General features: G+C 43.6%; 1 protein-coding gene across 1 annotated transcript; it reads right to left on the reverse strand.

Annotated features, from left to right (window-relative positions):
- Nucleotides 1–728: 728 nt before the first annotated feature.
- On the reverse strand, nt 729–18,299 carry FKBP9 (FKBP prolyl isomerase 9). The gene is made up of 10 exons (XM_075083620.1): nt 17,938–18,299; nt 13,903–14,048; nt 13,116–13,305; nt 12,285–12,430; nt 10,859–11,048; nt 8,891–9,036; nt 7,499–7,685; nt 5,837–5,982; nt 4,126–4,289; nt 729–2,374 (listed from the first exon to the last, which is right to left on the reverse strand). Exons 1-10 carry the CDS (start codon nt 18,192–18,194, stop codon nt 2,192–2,194), a joined length of 1,755 nt encoding a protein of 584 aa, XP_074939721.1. The 5' UTR covers nt 18,195–18,299; the 3' UTR covers nt 729–2,191.
- Between the last annotated feature and the right edge of the window lie 378 nt (nt 18,300–18,677).

The following is an 18,677-nucleotide window of genomic DNA, read 5'->3' on the forward strand; positions in this document are numbered from 1 at the left end:
AGCCCATTGAGTTTGCTTTCGCTAGTCTGAGGAATGAAACGTTATTTCGTATATAAGACAATTTTGTTCAATGAGAGACTTGGAACCCCCAGCCAAGAGAACCATCACCCTCCCAGCTGTCACAGCTGATGGCAATACGGGATGGGCAGTTTAGGGAACTCCGCCTAAAGCCAAAGAATAACTTTACTTCACCTGTGTGAAGTATGAAATAAAAAAACCCTCTTACTGCAGCTTGTTATTTTTCAATAATTTTGAATCAAATAATCTTAGTTTAAAATATTTTTCCTGAAGACCATAGAATCACAGAATGGTTTGGGTTGGAAGGGACCTTTAGAGGCCATCTAGTCCAACCCTCCTGCAATAAGCAGGGACATCTTCAACCACATCATATTGCTCAGAGCCCCGTCCAACCTGATCTTGACTGTTTCCAGGGATGGGGGATCTGCCACCTCTCTGGGCAACCTGTTCCAGTGTTTCACCACCATCATTGTAAAAAATTTTTTCCTTATAACATGTCTAAATCTCCCCTCCTTTAGTTTAACACCCTTACCCCTTGTCCTGTCACAACAGGCCTTGCTAAAGAGATTGCCCCCATCGACAGCAACATTGAACATACTCAGGATAAGCCTGCTATGTGCAAGAGAAGAGAGCTACGTCAAGGGTATTTGCCTGGAGTCAAGTTCCCAAGCCACCAAATGCCAGAGAAAAATAAGAAACTTCAACAGTGATTGTTGATCAACATTTTATTTAACAAAAAGATCAGTTATCCAACATGTAATGGTATCAAACTCAGAAAAAATATTTCACTGCGCTTTCTATAACAACTGTATTAAAAACCAATACAAAATGTTTTAATCCAATCAAAATACCAGTTTTTCAAAAAGAGCATCTCAGGGAGCTTACAACCCGCATGTACAGATCAAGAAAAGCAAGAAACCAGACACAAAGCATGTAATGGCAACACAACTCCCTTCCTACTTGTCTTTGACAGTGTCGCGCTGTATGTATTTGTGCTCTTTATGTGTAGTGTACTGAGGGGGATCATACGGCCTTCCAGAAAAATTATGTCTGGTTAGTGTATTTTCTATTAAACAGCCTGCTGCATTTATGGATCTAATGGGTGGCTGTCTCAAAAGTCCACATAATCTAAACAGCACTCCGAGGGCTGATGGTGTATTGAGGGATAGGCCAGAACATTTGCAGGCATAAACAGATGGGTCTGTTTCTTGATTCTGTCACTGTCTTTTTGTTTGTTCGCCGTGCCAGACTGCTCTGCTGCATAAGCTCTAAGTACTTACTCCTTAGTCTAACAATTCCCAAAATAGGAGGCAGAAGCCCAACACAAAATCAATTGTATCCAGTATTTATGACAGTATTTGGACCCCGTAATACTAATATTTAAAGTCTAACAAAACTATAAATAAGGTTGCAGCTAGAAAGGTTTGGGAATCGCTGATCAGAACACCGTTTCAACAGGCCAACAAGAAGAGTCAAGGTTATTAATTAAATACAATACAGATGGTAGCGAACTTTTATTTCATAAGGTAAAAACCCAGTTAAAATTCTAGGCCTGTTTAATTTAATTCACAGCTTACGGGAATTTTGCAATGGCATAGCTATCATCTGCGCGTTCTGCAATTTGCAAATGGGAGCTCCTGCTGGCAAGTATTCATACGAGTTTGTTCAGTCACTGGGAAGAGTGCTCATGCCTTCTAAAAGGAACTGGGCTCAATGGCTGACAATTTTTACAGGTTATTTTGGTGGGGAATAGTTTCTTGTTTCTTCTCCTGCAGATATATTTCGGGCACAAAAGGTTTTTTAAAACTCTCTTAAAAGCACTCGGTAACTTCCCCCTAACGTCCATCCACCCAAGTGACTATGTATTGTTCAATGATGACTTCTAATCTTCAGCATAAAAACAGACCACGTGGGTCACGACACCACGTATGGCAGTACGCTCTTTATCTGTTTATACGTCCTATCTTGAGGCACTTAACACTTTTTTCAAATACACCTAACAATTCCAACGGAAAAAATCTTCCTGTTTTAACAGCCTCCCAGCACAAAGGCACAGGCAGACGCAGGCTATCTAGCCAAGCGCTCACCTTTCAGAAACATGCTTGCCAAAACCTCTTCCAGTACACGCGTTCAAACAGTAGGTCAGCTCAGGACTCGTCTTTTTTTCATAGCTTTACAGTTCATCGTGTTCCTCTTTGGCCTCCTGGTCTTTCAATTTGAATTCTTCAGCGGTAACTTTACCATTTCCATCCCGGTCTTGATTGGTGAACATATTTTTAACAATCTTTTCAAAATCAAAACCAGGAGCCAGTTTTCCTTTGCCAGAATCGACTTGAGCTTGAATGTACTCTGAAAACTAGGTGGAGGGAAAGGAGAAGAAAGCAGCTCACAGTGAAACAGACATTTAAAACTGAAGAGGTATTTACAAAAGTAGCATTTATTTGTTTTGACTATTCAGCATTTTACTACTTATTATTAAGCGTACATAAAAATACACCATTACAACCTAAACTGGACTAATTAGGACTGACACATGAGGTTACATCACTCTTTCTGGAGCTCAACAGGGATTTCCTCTTATTCTGGTGGGTCCTGGGCCCACAAGAAGAAAAGTTCTTTTTCATAATTTAGGGGGAAGATGAGTTGGACACAGAAAGACACAGGAACAGACCCATATGAAGGGAGGGAGCTTAATTCCACATGCTGATACAAGAAGCTTGTGCTGTAAAATAGATGTCTCCCTGTATCTTACAAGGAACAACGCACAAGAAAAAAGAACAAAACACAGAAATCAGACTTTAAGCACCCTGAGATTTGTTAAAGTAGCTTCAGGCATCATGCCTTCCCCTCGACTCCCATGACTTTGGTGTGGGAAGAGGGATGAAAAGGTTGTAAGGTTACAAGGTTAGTTTTCCCTAAAAATCCTTCTCCTGATACATACGATGAAGTTATTTAAGGTGATTAGACAACATCTGACAGAAGTCATACTGCTGGTTTGCCAAAACCAGAAGGTCCACAATCAAACACAACTTTTCCAATGATTGTTATCTCTGGTGCTACTTGTTAAACAAGTTTCAGCAGTGAGAGCTATTTCTGGCAGGCATTTACACGTCTTAGGCCAAGCATCCTCACGTATCTCCTTGGCTTCCCCTTCTCCTCCTTGCTAGGTGACCAGAAGGATGTGGGTGTCCACAGTCCCATCCCACCTCACCCATCCTCTAAGCTGATAAAAGCTCTTTTCTTCTCTGCAAGGGCAGAAATGGAGGTAAACATAAGAGAGAAGACAGAGAAAGAAGGAGAACAGAGATGAAAGAGAGTGCTTGGAAAAGGGAAAACAAGGTTTTGGTTTTACCCCAGAGGTTTGTTAAAATGCTGGAAGGCATCTCACACTGTTCTATAGGCCCACAGCCTGCACCCTGAGAGCCATAGGCAGCACTACTCCCACAAGCAAGGACAGAAAACAGAATGATAGAGGAAGGTAACAAAGAAGACTGAAGCAGAGAAGAAAAAAATAGAACTCCTCCGTTAACAGCAAATGCAGAGGAAAAACCTCAGAGACATTTATATTAACAGAGATGGTGTGGCAAAGGCAAGCAGCTTTCAGTTAGGGCACCCAGTTCTCACACAGCAGATTTTAGAAGCAAGCAAGGGGAAGGACTTGTTCACACAGCACACAATTCACCTGTGGCTCCAAAACTGGTTAGAGAGTTCCTGGATGCACTGCTGCAGGCTCAGCTTTGGCTCAAGAATTCACCATAAACCTCCAATTAACAGACACTGTGAAGGCTGATACAGCAAAGCATCGTTGAATACTAACTCTTGCCTCGTACACCTGTGCCCTAAGTATCTGGCTGTTGACCAAGGAGACCACAACAGTAAATGGTCTTAAGTAGTTTGGCCATTCCTATATTTCTTTTTTCTTTTTGGTTCTACCTCTGAAGATAAATAATGACGTTTTAACTGACAGGCTGCCTTCCTGTTAACTTGACAGCAAATGCTGTGTGAGAGAAGCAGAGAGAAGAGCAGACCCTATTCTTCCACACCCAAGTACCCTGACGATGGCAGTAGAAGAAAACCGCTGCAAGTGTTTTCACTGTTTCAGCTTACCTCCTCCAGAAGGACCTCTCCGTCATGATTCTGGTCTATTTCTTCAAAAAGGTTGGGAGAGACTTCACCATTCCATACAAACATGTACCCTTCAGGCAAGCCAGACACCAGTTCCAGCAGTTCGATGTCAAAAACCAATACAGCACTACCAGGTACTTCTCCTTCTGTCACAGCAAATGGCAAAGAGGGAATTTATCGTCACTTACATTGAAGAGTATAATCCTTTTAATCCATAATCAAATGTCTCTTCCTGCTTCAACAGGTTCTCTGCTGTGATCCCGGGCCTTGTTATCCCAAGCCCACCAAATCTTCCTGTCCACTTTAGCAGAGGTGTTCAAAACATAAAGGAAGTTTTCATAATAAAACTGCAGCCATTTTTTTTGTTTACTTATAAAGATAAAACTGCAGGAATGAATCAATTTTCCTTTCTCTCACCAATACACTGTGTATCAACCTCTACTGACAGACTCAACAGTGTTGGAACAGCTTGGGACGTCACCTCAATGAAACCATGGAAGGAGTTTAATTTGTCCTTGGAAAATAGAATCGAGGTCTCCTCTAACTTCTGTCCAGTAGCAACCGAGCAATCTCTTCAGATATCTGGGTATATACCAAACCGCTAACAAACATGCAATGTTTCAGACCATGTATACTGAGTGTAATTTGAACAATGGCAAATACCTATGACAGGTATGTTTATAACATTTTTTAACACAGCAGATTCTTCTTATTTTATGAAAAAAAATTATTTATTATATATAACTATGCATCTATATATAATAGTAAAAATATTGCATATTTATCATACTCATAACTTTTCATTCATAATTTTTGTGGAATCCAGGTGCAAGTGAAAATGCTTGTTTATCTCTTATTGCAAATTAATTCTCTATTAAGCTTGACACGTGATGCCTGACACTTTATAAAATACAAACTGATATGAAGGTACTCAGAGAACACAGACAACTGTTTCCATATAAATCAGAGTTTGTTGATCTTGGTGATCCCCTGACAGGCTCCTTTCCCCCAACTCTTTTAACTCAGAAGATCAGTAACAACCACACATCCTGGAACACCGGAGTTCCTGGTGCTTCTGTATTGCTCCTTTTAATATTGTTGTCCCTGACATTAAAAATCGATAAGCCTCAATGCTCTAAAACAGAGCAAGCTGCCTTAAATGCAGCATTGTTGGGGTTTCAATAGCAGTGATACACTGTTTCGCGTCTTACATTCCGTTTATGCAGTTTCTGAATTTTGAGTTCTCTTTCAATTTGCTACATATTCCTGCTGAACAGTCCCCTTCAGTTTGGTTTCCTGAAAACATGTTGCATGTCCAAGCGTGAGTACCCAATTCCCCACCATGGGGAACAGTGTTTACATCCCTCTGCAACACAGGAGTGCCTAGAGCCTTCCATTTTGACAAAGCAACGCTACTGGAGGCATGTGTTCCCTTTTGTACCAGGATGGTCTTTATATTGGCCACAGTAACAGTATGACTTAAAATGCAACACAGACAGTTGTTCATTTCATTGGGGAATGGAGGGGGTTGTCTAAAATCACGAAATGAAAAAGCTCAAAAAAAATCCCATTCGAGCAGGTAAGCGACACTCACCCTAAGTCCTCATGCATAGCAAGCAGCGAAATGTGCGTAGCTGAGTTTCAGTTACTCAAGGGGTGCTAAGTGGAGGCGCAATAGGTTTCATTCACTTACCGACTCCATCTTCTCCATAACCAAGATGAGGTGGAATAACAACTGTTCGTCGTTCCCCAACACACATGTCTTGAAGGCCCATGTCCATCCCCACCACCACCTGTCCAGATCCCAGAACTATGTTGTAGGTCTTGCCAAGACTATGTCTGGAGAGGGGGGAGGTGTAGAGAAAAATAAAATCGTCTCAACATACAATAGTGAATTTCTGTTGTTCAAAATCACCACAGAAATAGCAGTTTCTAGTTGGTGTCCTGTCACTGCCAAAAATTAACTTCATGCCCAATGTTCTGTTCTACCAAGCAGTTACCTGAAGTTGTTCTCGAGGTAGCAAGTTACAGCCAACAAAGAACAGAGCTGCTAGTGGCTATTTTTTAAGATCAGAAATTGTCACAAGTTAAAAACCCCAGAAGCTAAACACATATTGTGCTTCTCAAAGCGGAGGGTGCTGTGTTCTGCTCATTATGTGTCACAACAGCAGGACCCTTTCTTCCGTCGGTCTCCTTTCTTTGGTTATGTGCCTCGGCTGTAGCACTGCAGGACATGCTTGTACAACGGAGTATTATTTGGAAAGAAAACAGTTCAGCGGCTAGGAGGTCGGCCTTAAAATTAGGAGCAGTCTCAACATCCCTGAGTTCCTGCTACAAAATGGGAACTGAGCATTCCTGCCATACAAAAGGTGTTTTGAAGCCAAACACGTTACTTGCGAACATACTTGCCTACAGCATCACATCATGTGCTTCAATGTAAGCCAGCTTTTCAGCCCTGCAAGCTACTGTGTATATTGTGAAATCGATGAGCTGCTTCCTACATTAATTATAACCTGTTTAAAAATAGCATTTCCCAACCTTCCTTCCAAAAATAAAATACTATTTAGATTACTTGTGCTATCCAAAAGATGAAGGCAGGAAAAAAAAACTATCAGAAGTATTCTTGTAGCTGCAGCAAAGAGTGCGATGGGTTCACTTTAGTTCTATATGAGACAGATGGAAGGAACCTCTGCTCCCCTCACAAACCTGCTGTCAACAGGAAGGAGGAGGAGGAACGCTATAATCACAGTCATGAGCAAGCCCTCTGAGAGTTTCTCCACGCTGACGCCGCAACGCTACAATACAGGAGAAAACTAGCACCCATGTGTGGTACAGACGTGGCAGTCACCATCTGCTATAAAACACATTTACTATAAAACACCATTTACTAAAAATCAAGCTAGCTTTAACAAGACTGGTAGCATACCCCTACCAGATCTCTCTCAGGAGCTCTGACTCAGTGCAGAGCACAAATCCTACCCAAGAAACTGCATGCACTTAGACAGTTCATTCATGGGGAGCCCTGCGTCGACCGGCCCAGACACCTGCATTAGCCCACTTAAACAGGATGCCATGCAGACAACCTGTTTCATCACTCCATCTGTAGCATTTATGTTCTTCTCCAACACACTCCCACATCCTTTTTGTTCCCAGTTCTCTCATTATGCTGTGATAGGCTGCCTTTTCCTTTTCCTCCTCCTATATACCTTAGACAGCCAGGCATAAAACTACATTCTAGATAAACACTCGGTTTTTCACTTAAAAATTCTTTATTCCTCGCCAGCCCACTTTGCAGGCAATTCATTCTGCTCTCCCAGCTGCTAGGGACATTTTCTTTACCAAGTGATACACTTACGTTGAGTCTAGCAAAGTACCATCCAGGAGCGAAGCATTGTAGTGATACTTCAGGTAATCTCCCTTCTTACTCAGTACGGTGCAGTTGGAAGGTTTGTAGTTAACAGTAATGCTGACCGAATCTGAGGGGTTGTGAAAGTCAACCACGTGGATGTCAAAGACCAGCACTGCAGATCCTGGAATCTTTCCTAAATAAGAAGCAAACAGGCAAATAGAGGGAGAAACGGTACTCAAACAGGCTTATGATGACCAGGTGCTGCACCCTGTAGGAATAAATATTCCCACTGTGCCTGCTACTCGGTCACTTTGCTCTTCTCTTTCAGAATTAAAGCATTACGTCTCCTCTGTGTGCAGCAGATATAAGCTGCACACAATGTAGGAGAGAGAACCAGTGGAAAAGCACTAAGCGCACTCAGTTCAACAGAGAAGGGAAAAAATTTCCATTAATCTGAATTGGAAAATTTTGCCGAAATGAAGCAATAAACATGTATTTCCTGTAACCACCCTTCCTGTGACGAATTTGTGTTTCATATACCAATTAGTTATTGATCATCAAAATTCTCATGCTTCAAGGAATGCCATTGTGTCTAAAAGGTTACATTTCCTTAAAATGCCCTGATAGCAAGCAACTTCTTCCTCCGCCTTTGCAGGATAACATGCAGTTGCATTACCAGGACTGATAGACACATCCAGACCCAGGAGTGGGTTTTGTTGTTAGAGGAGTCTAATTCCCAAATCAATGGCACAGAACTTGCGTTCCCAGAAGAGAGGCTTTTCTTCTAAATCACTTTTTCCAGGTAACATCCCAGGAGGTACCTTTTGAAACACCAGCCATAGAACTGTGACCAGCTAGAGGGGTTATCATTCTCAACCTCTCACAGCGATCTTTTTAGGTAGTAATGAGTTTTCCCAAAGGAACCTTGACTATATGTTGTATGCACACAGATACTTTGCTGTTACGTGCATCCACTGTTTACAGAGGTGGCTTAGGAGTCCACAAAACCTGTGGCTGTGGAAGGAACAGGGAAGAAAACTCAACACGAGGAATTCCTTTAGTATACAGAGCTTGTTAAGGCACACAGGAAGGAAGATCTCACACTGCAGAGCTCCTGGCGTCCAAGTACCAGTCAGTCTGAAACACTAATTATTCAAATGAGTTCAGGTCACCAATTACACATGAGATTGTTTTGCATTCTTATTGTCCTGCCTATTTAGCTAATTAAAATAATCCTGCAAATTCTGGGTGTAATCCTGTCAGTTGCATGCCCACAAAATAATGAGCTAATTCATAAGTCTTTCAAATGCCAAAAAAAATGGAACTACACACAGATGCGCCAAACAATAAAGGAAACATCATTAATTGTGGAAGACTTGAATGAAAAGTCAAGCTCACCTCTTCCTTCTTCTCCGTATCCAAGATGAGGAGGGATTATTATTCTTCTTTTTTCACCAGTGCACACACCTAGCAAACCTTCATCCATCCCAGCAATCACATAACCTTTCCCAACATAGGTGTCATATGTACGATTTCGTGAATAGCTATGGAAAATATTTGCATTTTAGCAGTGTCAGGTGGACTCGAGACAACACAGAATCTTGCAATAGCTCTGCAACACAACTCTTAAACCAGTTAAAGTCAAACACATGATCATTAACTAGCACTAGAGAGGTACAACGCAATCACCACGTTCAATGACTCTAGGCCACGAAGTTTCATCAGTCACTGACGTGTGTGTCATTTATGAACCAGTACTGGGACCCTGGCTAGGGAACAGCTTATTTGCAAATGCATTTCTACTATATCTTGAAAGAAAATCTCACCCATTTATGTATTTTAGATTAAACAGAAAATATGTTTTGATAAGTAACTGAAAAAAAAAAATCTGTTTTCTCCTTTAAATTTTTCTCTGCCCCGGTTCTTCTTTAATAAGTGCTTATCATTTAGATATAGTTCACATTCATTTTCATAAGACACCCTTCAGACTATCTCATTTTGCAACCACAGCTATGTAGTTGGACTCTACGAGCAGGAGGTGGGATAAATAGGTTCTCCTGGGATGCACAGAATTAAAATGAGTCACGACAACAAAACAGTATCAACATTATCCCTCCCTTCCAAACTACGCCAATAGCTTTTACGTGGTTGAAGGATCCGCTTCAACACCTGATGATAGAATAAAATAAGCCTACAACAACAAATTATGTTTATCACAAGGATGTGTCTGTCTCCCGCCTTTCTTCCAGGCATGCTACATGAAGGCACAGCACAAGGAAGGGAAGGCAGAAAGGTTTTAATTCATCTTTATGAGGTAACTCCGGGAAAGAGCAAGACCAATTGTCCAGGTGCACTGCAGATAAGCTTAAAGTTCTTAATTTAAAGTTTTCAAAAGCTGTAAACTAAGGCCTACAGTGATGGCTGTCGATGCAGGTCTCCTGCTTTCTATCCTCCCACCAAGCTGGATGGCTGAATGTGGAGGTCAAGGTTGACTCTGAACCCTACCGCACCTACATTTAATTACATGAGATACAATTCCCCGACCCCTCCTCGTGGGAAGTAGCACACACGGCATACTATTCAGCTAATGTTTGCAAACTGATCCTGATCTTCAGCTTGCAGCAGTTATAGAAGTATGAAAAAATTTTTCATTAGTTTGTTTTGTAAAACATTTTACAGTGGCTCATTTTGAACTCTTTTTAGTGTCAGCTGGTCTGAAAGCTGGAGTGGGGAAGTAAAGTACTGCTCATTAAAGAGCAAACAAAAGTGACAGGGAGCCACAAGGCTATTATTCATCACATAATTCCACACATGAAGCTCATGTGCCCAGAGAGCTTTGAATCTGAAGTGACAGCAATCCCGTGTCCTTTATCACGGAAACCCTGTTGCTGAATTCAGTCTTGAAACACATCAGCCTTCAAAACGGAAACAGCTTTCAAGTACACAGGGAAAGGCTGTCCTGAGACTAACCTCAAACCGGCCACTAGCTCACTGACTCACAATCCTCAGGACATAAAATGGGAATCATATTTATTTTCTCTCTCTTCAGGAGCATTACCTATTTGGCAGATAAACTCCATGGGGCAAAGAGCCTTCAGGCACGTGTTTCTAACTTTGCTAGCTTCACCAGGCGGATCACCACCCCTAGATGGCGTCTGTGATACGGTCATAGTATAAAACAGGTCTTTGTCTTCCTTCCCATCCTGAAAAGGTGCCTCTGAGTTTTTTAAGAAGAGAAGACTCCAACTTCCACTGACAGAATTTCAGAAAGGAAGGAAAAGCAAAGAACTGTATTTGGGTATATTATGGATGAGGCAGAAGAGCCAAACTGGAAATGGGATCTGTAGGGCTGAACAGTTCGGTTACCTGGAATCAAACAACGTGCCATCCAGAAGTGTGCCGTTGTAATGGTATCGGAGAAAGTCTCCTGCCTGGCTCCTCCGCTCGCAAGATTCAGGCACTTGCTGGTTCTCAATAGTAATACCATCTTTGGGGTTATGGAGATCTAGCAAAACCACATCGAACACGAGAGAAGCTTGGCCAGGGATCTCCTTACCTACAAAAGTGTTAGGAGTAGAAGAATTGGTAAGAAAGAGCTGATGTTCTAGAAGAAGCCTAAACATGTTTGTTGAAGAAAAGTAACCTACTGCCGAGTAGCAGGTGCCTCCCCTCCCAAAATAAATTAGCATAATCTGCTTCTAGTCAGTCAGGTTTTGTTTCATGTGTGGGTTTGTCACTTAATTCTCCAACTCAATTATTTCATTCTGTTCCTATTGTGCTGGCACTGCCTCACCAAAACCAACAGCCTCTTCAGCAACATCCATCTTAGTCAATACACACCAGCTCCCCCTGAGCTGCTTGGTTTAGCCTACCAGTATTTCCAACACGCTTCATGAAAGTGCATAAAATAACCATCAGAGCACAAATTTGGTACATCCGCTCTTCCCACCCTGTTCTTATCAAGACAGGAGACCACGTGATGGAAGTTGAAGAAGGGTAAATTGATCTCAGTGGAAAAGTACCTTTCTGTCAACACACAAATTATAGTGTGGGTTGCTTTGGCTGAGAACCATTTTCTTCCAAGATCTTGGCAAAATTTTAAAACGTAACTCCACAAAGCTTTATTATCCATGGAGAAGGCTATCACAGTAAATGGTAATGAAGTCAAGGAAGGGCTACGAAACTTGTACGTTGCAGACACGTTCTTACACATTAGAGCAGAGAAAGAATTTAAGGAAGCTTCCCAAAGTATACCTAACTGGCCCCTCATTTAACCTCTATGGGGACATCTATGCATGACCTGCAGGCTGCATACAGTCTCATAGGACAATTAATCCATCTTGTAGTTATTACTAGGGCATTGGTTGCAAAAAAAAAAGAACAAAACTGGAACTAAAAATATATTCTTCTATTTTCAAAAGTTTTCTGCTCTCTGTGGCAGTCATTGAAAGAATTATGCAGTCATCTGACTTCCAGTTTTTGGAGTAACTCAATATTAATCACAGATTACATTCTCTGAATGAAATAAAAATTCAGTATATAAAGATTACAACTGTATCAACAGTAGTTCTGTTAAGCAACCTACTGGTTAAATAAAAAAAAAAATATTTTACTTTATAATCAGTCCAATTCTGTATGTAACATATTTTGAACCTCTCATCCCATCGCTTTGTTCCATCTGTTTGAAACAGGTAATAATGCTGCCCATAAATTTAAAATACACAAACTACAAGTTTGTTTTAAAATACAGATGACTTGGACAAAAAAAACACCAAAAAACACCAAACTTTACCATCTCCTTCTTCTCCATATGCCAGGAAAGGTGGTATTGTGATAATGCGCTTCTCTCCTACGCACATTCCCAAGAGACCCTGGTCCATACCGGGAATCAGCCATCCAATTCCCACATAGGTATCATAAGTTCGCATCCGATTATGGCTAAAAATGAAAAAAAAAATCCAAAACCACAACCAAACATCAGACAGCCACAGGAAAGAACGATATTAATCCTCAAAAGCCATACGCTACGCACAATATAACTCACAACGTGCTGTTCCAAAAATATTGCTCCATGATTTACCAAGGGCTGGCTGGGTAGTGTTTTCCAGAGTGCTCAGCTACTTCAGGAGCCTAACAGAGGTTTTGGAAAGTGGCTCACAAACATAATGGCAGCTGTTATTAAAGCAGCATTCTCCACAGAACTTTAATAACGCACACATGCTGTAAGGTTAAAAACTCAGTATGAAAGTGTTAGTAGCTCCGTTTCATCACAAACTCTGCTTAGTTTACAAAAATTGTATTTAACTTGAATAGCTATGCTGCAGTGGTTATAAAAACCACCAGCTGACTGCAATAAATGGTAATGTAGACACAGGGAATTAAATTTTAAAAAAGAAAGGATCTGGGCTGGTAATGCTCATGTAGAAATAATGTACTGTTTTATTGGTTTGCATCATTACTGCTGTCCCATAATCCCTGAATAAATTACTGACACTTTTATGATGCTAACTTTCATTTCTTGTCTTTCTGGGCAATTAGCATTAATTGTTATACCAGTGAAAGGGGAGGAGGTGATGGTTTAAGGTGACCTCAGATACCTATTAAGAGGCACAAAGCTGCGTACCTTGAATCAAACAGGGTCCCGTCTAAGAACGTTCCGTTGTAATGGTATCGTACGAAGTCAGACACCTGGACTGTCCGAGGACACTTCTCAGGTTTGAAGTAAGTCTGAACCTGCACTTCGTCCTCTGAGTTCCAGAGATCGATCAGAAGCACATCGAAATGGAGCACAGCGTTGGGGGGTATCACACCAGCTGCAAAACCAAAACCACACAACCAGTTTTATTTCCCTTTTTCTACAGGACATCAGCAAAAAGGGAACTAATCTACACACTCCCCAAATAAAATCCACGATGTACAACTTACTCCTCTTTGTGCTTATATCCCGCTGTGCCCTTGTCACTGTCGCAGCTACATAAGGTGGGGGGGGGAGAGAATCTGGCAACATGAACTGTTATCAAGTACGTCCATCAGGCAAACTGCTCCTGATTTAGCATTTGCTGCATCAGAGCAAAGCTGCTTTTGGCACTGACAAGACCTTGCGCAGCTCTGCAATGCCAAAACACAATAACCATTTAACAGCGAGGTAGGTATAAATAAATAGTTAACTTTAGTAGCGAGGTTCGTTTGCTGAAGGTCCTCTACAGTCAACACCTCTTCCTTCCTCACACAGAGGGAGCCTGGAGCGATTAGCGAGGCTGTAGGCTTCACAAACACCCCTGAGCAGGGGAGAACCTCTGTGAAACTCACTACTTGCTATTTCTACCCTTCTCTTCTGTGACTCTATTTTCCATCTGCTCTGCCAAATCACTTGCACAACCAGCTATTTGCTGGCCCGGTGCCGCGCTTACCGACGCCTTCACTTCCGTAGGCGAGCTTGGGGGGAATTTTGATGAACCGCCGCTCGTTCACGCACATGCCGACCAGAGCTTTGTCCATCCCAGCAATAAGTTGACCTTTCCCCACAAACACGTTGAACGTGGATCCCCTGTCATAGCTAAAGAGGGAAAAGTGAGCAAAAATGTCAGCCGTTCATGTACCCATGACCCCCTTTTTTTTTTTTTTCGAGAGAGAGAGTTTAACCATACCTTGTCTTCCCCTTGCCCCGTCAGCATAACTTTATTTTAGGACAGCTGCCAAGAGAATCTGCAAATCTAAACATTTCTTGAGACTTTAGTCCAGCTCTCCTGTTCACTGCTCACCGTCTATCTGAAACGCATTCTAGCCGTGCGCGATGTATACTGCAGGCACTCAAAGCCCGTAACTACAAGCAGCTAATTTACATGCTAACACTATAAGCAGCTCTGGAAAATTACAGATGAGAAAGAAAAATTTAACAAGATATGAAAGTATGGCTGCTCTCACCGTAGGGTCTGAGCATATTGATTTTGGTGAGTAACACCACAAAAATATTATGTGAGGTTGATAAGTTTTATGACACGAGACATCATGGCTGGGGACTCTCTGTGGGAGAAGAAGAAAGGGAAGAAGATGCCTTTTCAAGTAATAGTTGTGAGATTTGCCAATTGGTTATTTTCTCCAACTGGTTACTTATTTTCTTCTCTACATTCCCAGCCCTCGTGTCATTAAGACTTATATAATGAAAAAATAGAGACATGCTTTAAACAGCAAGTTTGCCAGATCAAGAATCAAGAGAGCTACCTAAGTTATCTTCCACTGTGATAACACGTGAACATTTGAAAGGTAAAAGAAATGATGCTTAAACGATAATGAAGTTTTCCAGAGAGTAGCACCGTTACCACGGCAGAAAGCTAACATTAGCTTACGTGATTAGTTTGACTACCTTAAATCTGCACAATGACCCCACTTCGCTGTGCCTGAATTAATGCTGCTATTTAGATTTTTTAAGCAATGTATAAACATGCAGCAGGAAGCATTTCAAAAGCTTCATGCCTGTGTTTAAGCTTTTACTACTTCCATTTCCTCAAATTCCTTTTATAATTTAAATGACTTTTTTTTCCCAGATAAAAGGCAGCACGGGGAAAAATAATTAAAAAGAAAAAAGGCTTGTGCCTCTTTGCCTGCTAAAATATCCTGGAAAGCAGCCAGTGGCTAGATATCACTAGGGAAATGATGTCAAACTTTCCTTCGAAGACTGTACATATCACTTCCACAACACACCGAGCCTCCTAACAGTCCCAGATCCTCAAATCCCTCAAATATTTTACTGAGTGATCTCTCTGTTTGCTCCATCTTTTTTTTTTCCCGGCAAACATTTCCCTTAAAATGCACAACTCTCTGCATAACGCATTCACTTTCAGCTGCACAAATATTCCTACTCCCAAGCAAGGATGGAAAATATTTAAATTAGCTGCTGACAAATTCTATTACACCCACCAAAACATAATTAAGACGTTAAGACTAATAACATAATAGGTTCCAAGAAACCCCAAAAAGTGGTATTTTGTAGCAACTGACAAAGCTCGGCAATAACTCTGCAATGGACTTAAAAGAGAGGAGCGGTTTTTTTGCCAAAAATAAACCTAAAATTAAGAAAACATTAATGCTAAGCAGAGAACTGAACAAAAGCAGTGAACAGACCATTCAGCTCTGCAGGACTGACTTTGCAGATTCCTTAAAACTAAGCAAAATTAGTTTCTGTTAGTGGAATTTACCAAATTATCAGCAGATGACTAGGCAATTAAATTCATACTTAAAAATGCAAATAATTTTATGGCCATGGAAATAAAAATGCAAATACTGATGGGGGGGAAGAATAAACAGGCACATTAGTTAATTTATGTGACACAGTCATGACTACTACGACTTTTTCAACAGCCTGTTAACGAGAAGAGCCGTGTTACTACCTTCTACTTGGAAATAGAGAAAAAAAAAATTAAACCTCAAGAACGTTTTCAGCAGCTGAAGAAGAAACAAAGTAAAACTGCCTTTAGTTCAACACCCGGAGTATTTTCTGGACCGATTTCTAGTAGCATTTGACCTAAGTGATGCTGGTAAACACTTCCATAAACTTTAACAAAAAAAAAAGTTAGCAGCTCTGACAGGTAGAAGAATGGGCTTTCTGATAGGCTAATTTTAGTATAGATTGACTGACTTTAACTTGTGTGCACAGAACACTAAAGATTTTATGACAAATACTCCAAAATATTTCTTCCATTTACCTATGTAACATAAAAGCCTCCTAATTTTCCATTGTCTTAACATGAGAGACCACTGCCATCAACCTTAAAAAAAAGGCCAGAGTAAGCAAATAACAAAAATGTATGTCAACGTGAGCTGCCACCCAGAAAAAAAACAGCCAGCTGAACAAACCTGATTTTTTGCACCCTTTTGAAATGAAGACGGCCATACAAGTACCCAAGTTAGATTAGACTATCATCACGTCGTGGCTGAACCACCAAAACCAGCACGCGTCTGTATCACTTAATTACTGATATTTAGAGGACCCAAAGAGATAAATGCTGTACAGTTCTGCACAGCCTGTTCCTGCCCCAAATAATTCAGAGCCACGCGAAGGAACTTGGAATTAAACCAGAGCCAACACCTGGGGAGCCCCTCCAGGTGCCCGGCCTCAGTGCAGAAATGTGCTGGTACAGCTCAGCGTACAAGTAAGCCCAGTACTTATCTGCAGAAATCAGAAACACATTTCTGAACGCATGGCTGGTTTTCCGATTGTTGCATATTTGTAAAATGAGCAGTGAGGATGCTGCCTTTCTTCGTCTGCCCTCACATCTGCAGCTAAGGCTTATTTTCCGAGACTGTCAGCTGCCAATGAGTTCGCTGTCCTTGCTTTGCTCTTTCACTGAAACTGCACCAACGCCAGCTGAACCTCCAGCTACCGCATCCCGCGCTTCATCGGAGGAGGGCTGGTGAAGTGGCACTAGCGGCGTTCTGAAGTGCAGTCAGCTCCAGAGGAAGAGCTGAGCTTACTTTGACAGAGAGTTATTTCCCTAAGGCTGTAGATTTTCCTTGAAGCACAAGGAAGATCACCGGGATTACTGAAAACACATTTTGCTTTTTCTTCTCCAGTAATAAGTGGCGATGAATGAAGCAAGAAAAAACAAACAAGCTGTCAGCAACATCAGCATCCTTCACAATCTCCTGATCCCACTATTTAGGCTTCGCGATCCTGAAATAACAGCAGGAAAGCGGCCAGACACTTTGCTGTGCATAGGTCGCATTTACTCAAGGGTCAGTTATCCAAAAATTTCTACGTAAGCACAGCCTGATAATTCTTGTATTTCTGGTAAAGATAATGATTCAGAAAGTTTGCATCCTAGTAGGTTTGAGCCTGGAGAAAACGTAGGAAACGTACAGTACGAGACAGGCAGGAAATCACCAAATACTGTGACTGACTGCGGTACCGTAAGCGCTCCCGTTTACCAGGCTAACCGAACATCCTTACGGTCTTCTTGCCTCCTGGAGCAGAGAGCTCCCGCTTGGCACCTTGGCGGAGCAGCTGGAAGAACGCGGTGGGGGTCCGTCAGGGCAGGTAAACTGCTGTGAAGCGGACCCCGCCACTGCAGAGGTCTTGCCCCCAGCCCCCAGCAGTCGCACCGCGGCCCTTTGCCCTTTCGTGTTTCAAAGGCACCTCCCCCTGGCGGCCCGTACATCCCGAGCCCTCGCTCCTACAGCATCGCCCGGCTCGCCGCAAGGCGAGGCGCAATGACCGGTCGCCCCAAAAGGGCTGGTGGGCCACGGCGAGTCGCACCCAAGGAGGAGCAGCGGGACCCGAACCGAACCTCAACCACAACCTCCACCCAAGCGCCACGACCCACAGAAAAGACCCTCGTGGGGGACAGCGCCCCGTCCTCTCCCCTGGGAGGGCCCTCGCACGAATCCAGCCCCGGCGTGGGGTGGGGTGGGGTGGGGGTTCACCCCGCGGGGTTTGCCGCAAGCCAGACCTGGAGTCGAAGCGAGTGCCGTCGGGGAAGGCGCCGAGGTAGTGGTACCGCACGAAGTCGCCGGGCCGCACGGCCCGCGGGCAGCTCTCGGGCACGAAGCGCCGCTCGACGCGGAGCTCGGCGTCGGCCGCGGGGGTCTCGGCGGCGGGCACCGGCGGCGCCTGGCACGCCGCCCAGCTCACCAGCAGCGCCGCCGGCACCAGCAGCAGCGCCCCGCAGCCGGGGCCCCGCCGCCGCACGGCCGCCGGCCCCGCCATGGAGGGCCGCGAACGGGGGCAGCCGCGGGCTGAGCTGGGCAGCGAGGGGAGGGAGGGAGGGAACCCGCCCGGCCCCGCTCCTCCTCCCGCCGCTGCAAACGTGGATCAAGAGCTCCCACCCGGGACGTGGGAGGAGCAGCTTCGGCTCCCCCCGCCTCCGCGTGTCCGTCCCGTCCCCTCCCGCGGCCCTCCACGGCGGAGGGGGGGGGGGGGCGGCGGTGCGACGTGGCGCGGTCCCCGGGCCGCCCCCCTCCCCTTCCTGAGGCGGCCCTGAGGCGGCCCGGGGGGCGGGCGGGCCCCGAGCGGGGCCGGGCGATGTCACAACCCCCGCCCGATCACTAGGAGCTTTTGGGAGCGGCGCTGGATACCCCGGGACGGGCTTTTCGTGCACGACGATTAGTGCCGGAGCTCTGTCAGCGGGGCTTTTGGCTACGGCGCCTGCAGCAGGGCACGTCCGCTCCCGGCGCGGCTGGGAGCCTTTGT

This window comes from Phalacrocorax aristotelis, chromosome 2, assembly GCF_949628215.1.
Source record: "Phalacrocorax aristotelis chromosome 2, bGulAri2.1, whole genome shotgun sequence".
Lineage (NCBI taxonomy): Eukaryota > Metazoa > Chordata > Aves > Suliformes > Phalacrocoracidae > Phalacrocorax > Phalacrocorax aristotelis.

Coding starts and splice junctions, on each gene's coding strand:
- FKBP9 (XM_075083620.1), bottom strand. CDS start 18,194: ATGGCGGGGCCGGCGGCCGTGCGGCGGCGGGGCCCCGGCTGCGGGGCG. Junction 7,686..8,890: donor ATACGGAGAAGAAGGAAGAG/GTGAGCTTGACT, acceptor CTTCTTATTTAG/GAAAGATTCCAGGATCTGCA. Junction 5,983..7,498: donor GGTACTTTGCTAGACTCAAC/GTAAGTGTATCA, acceptor CCCCCTCTCCAG/ACATAGTCTTGGCAAGACCT.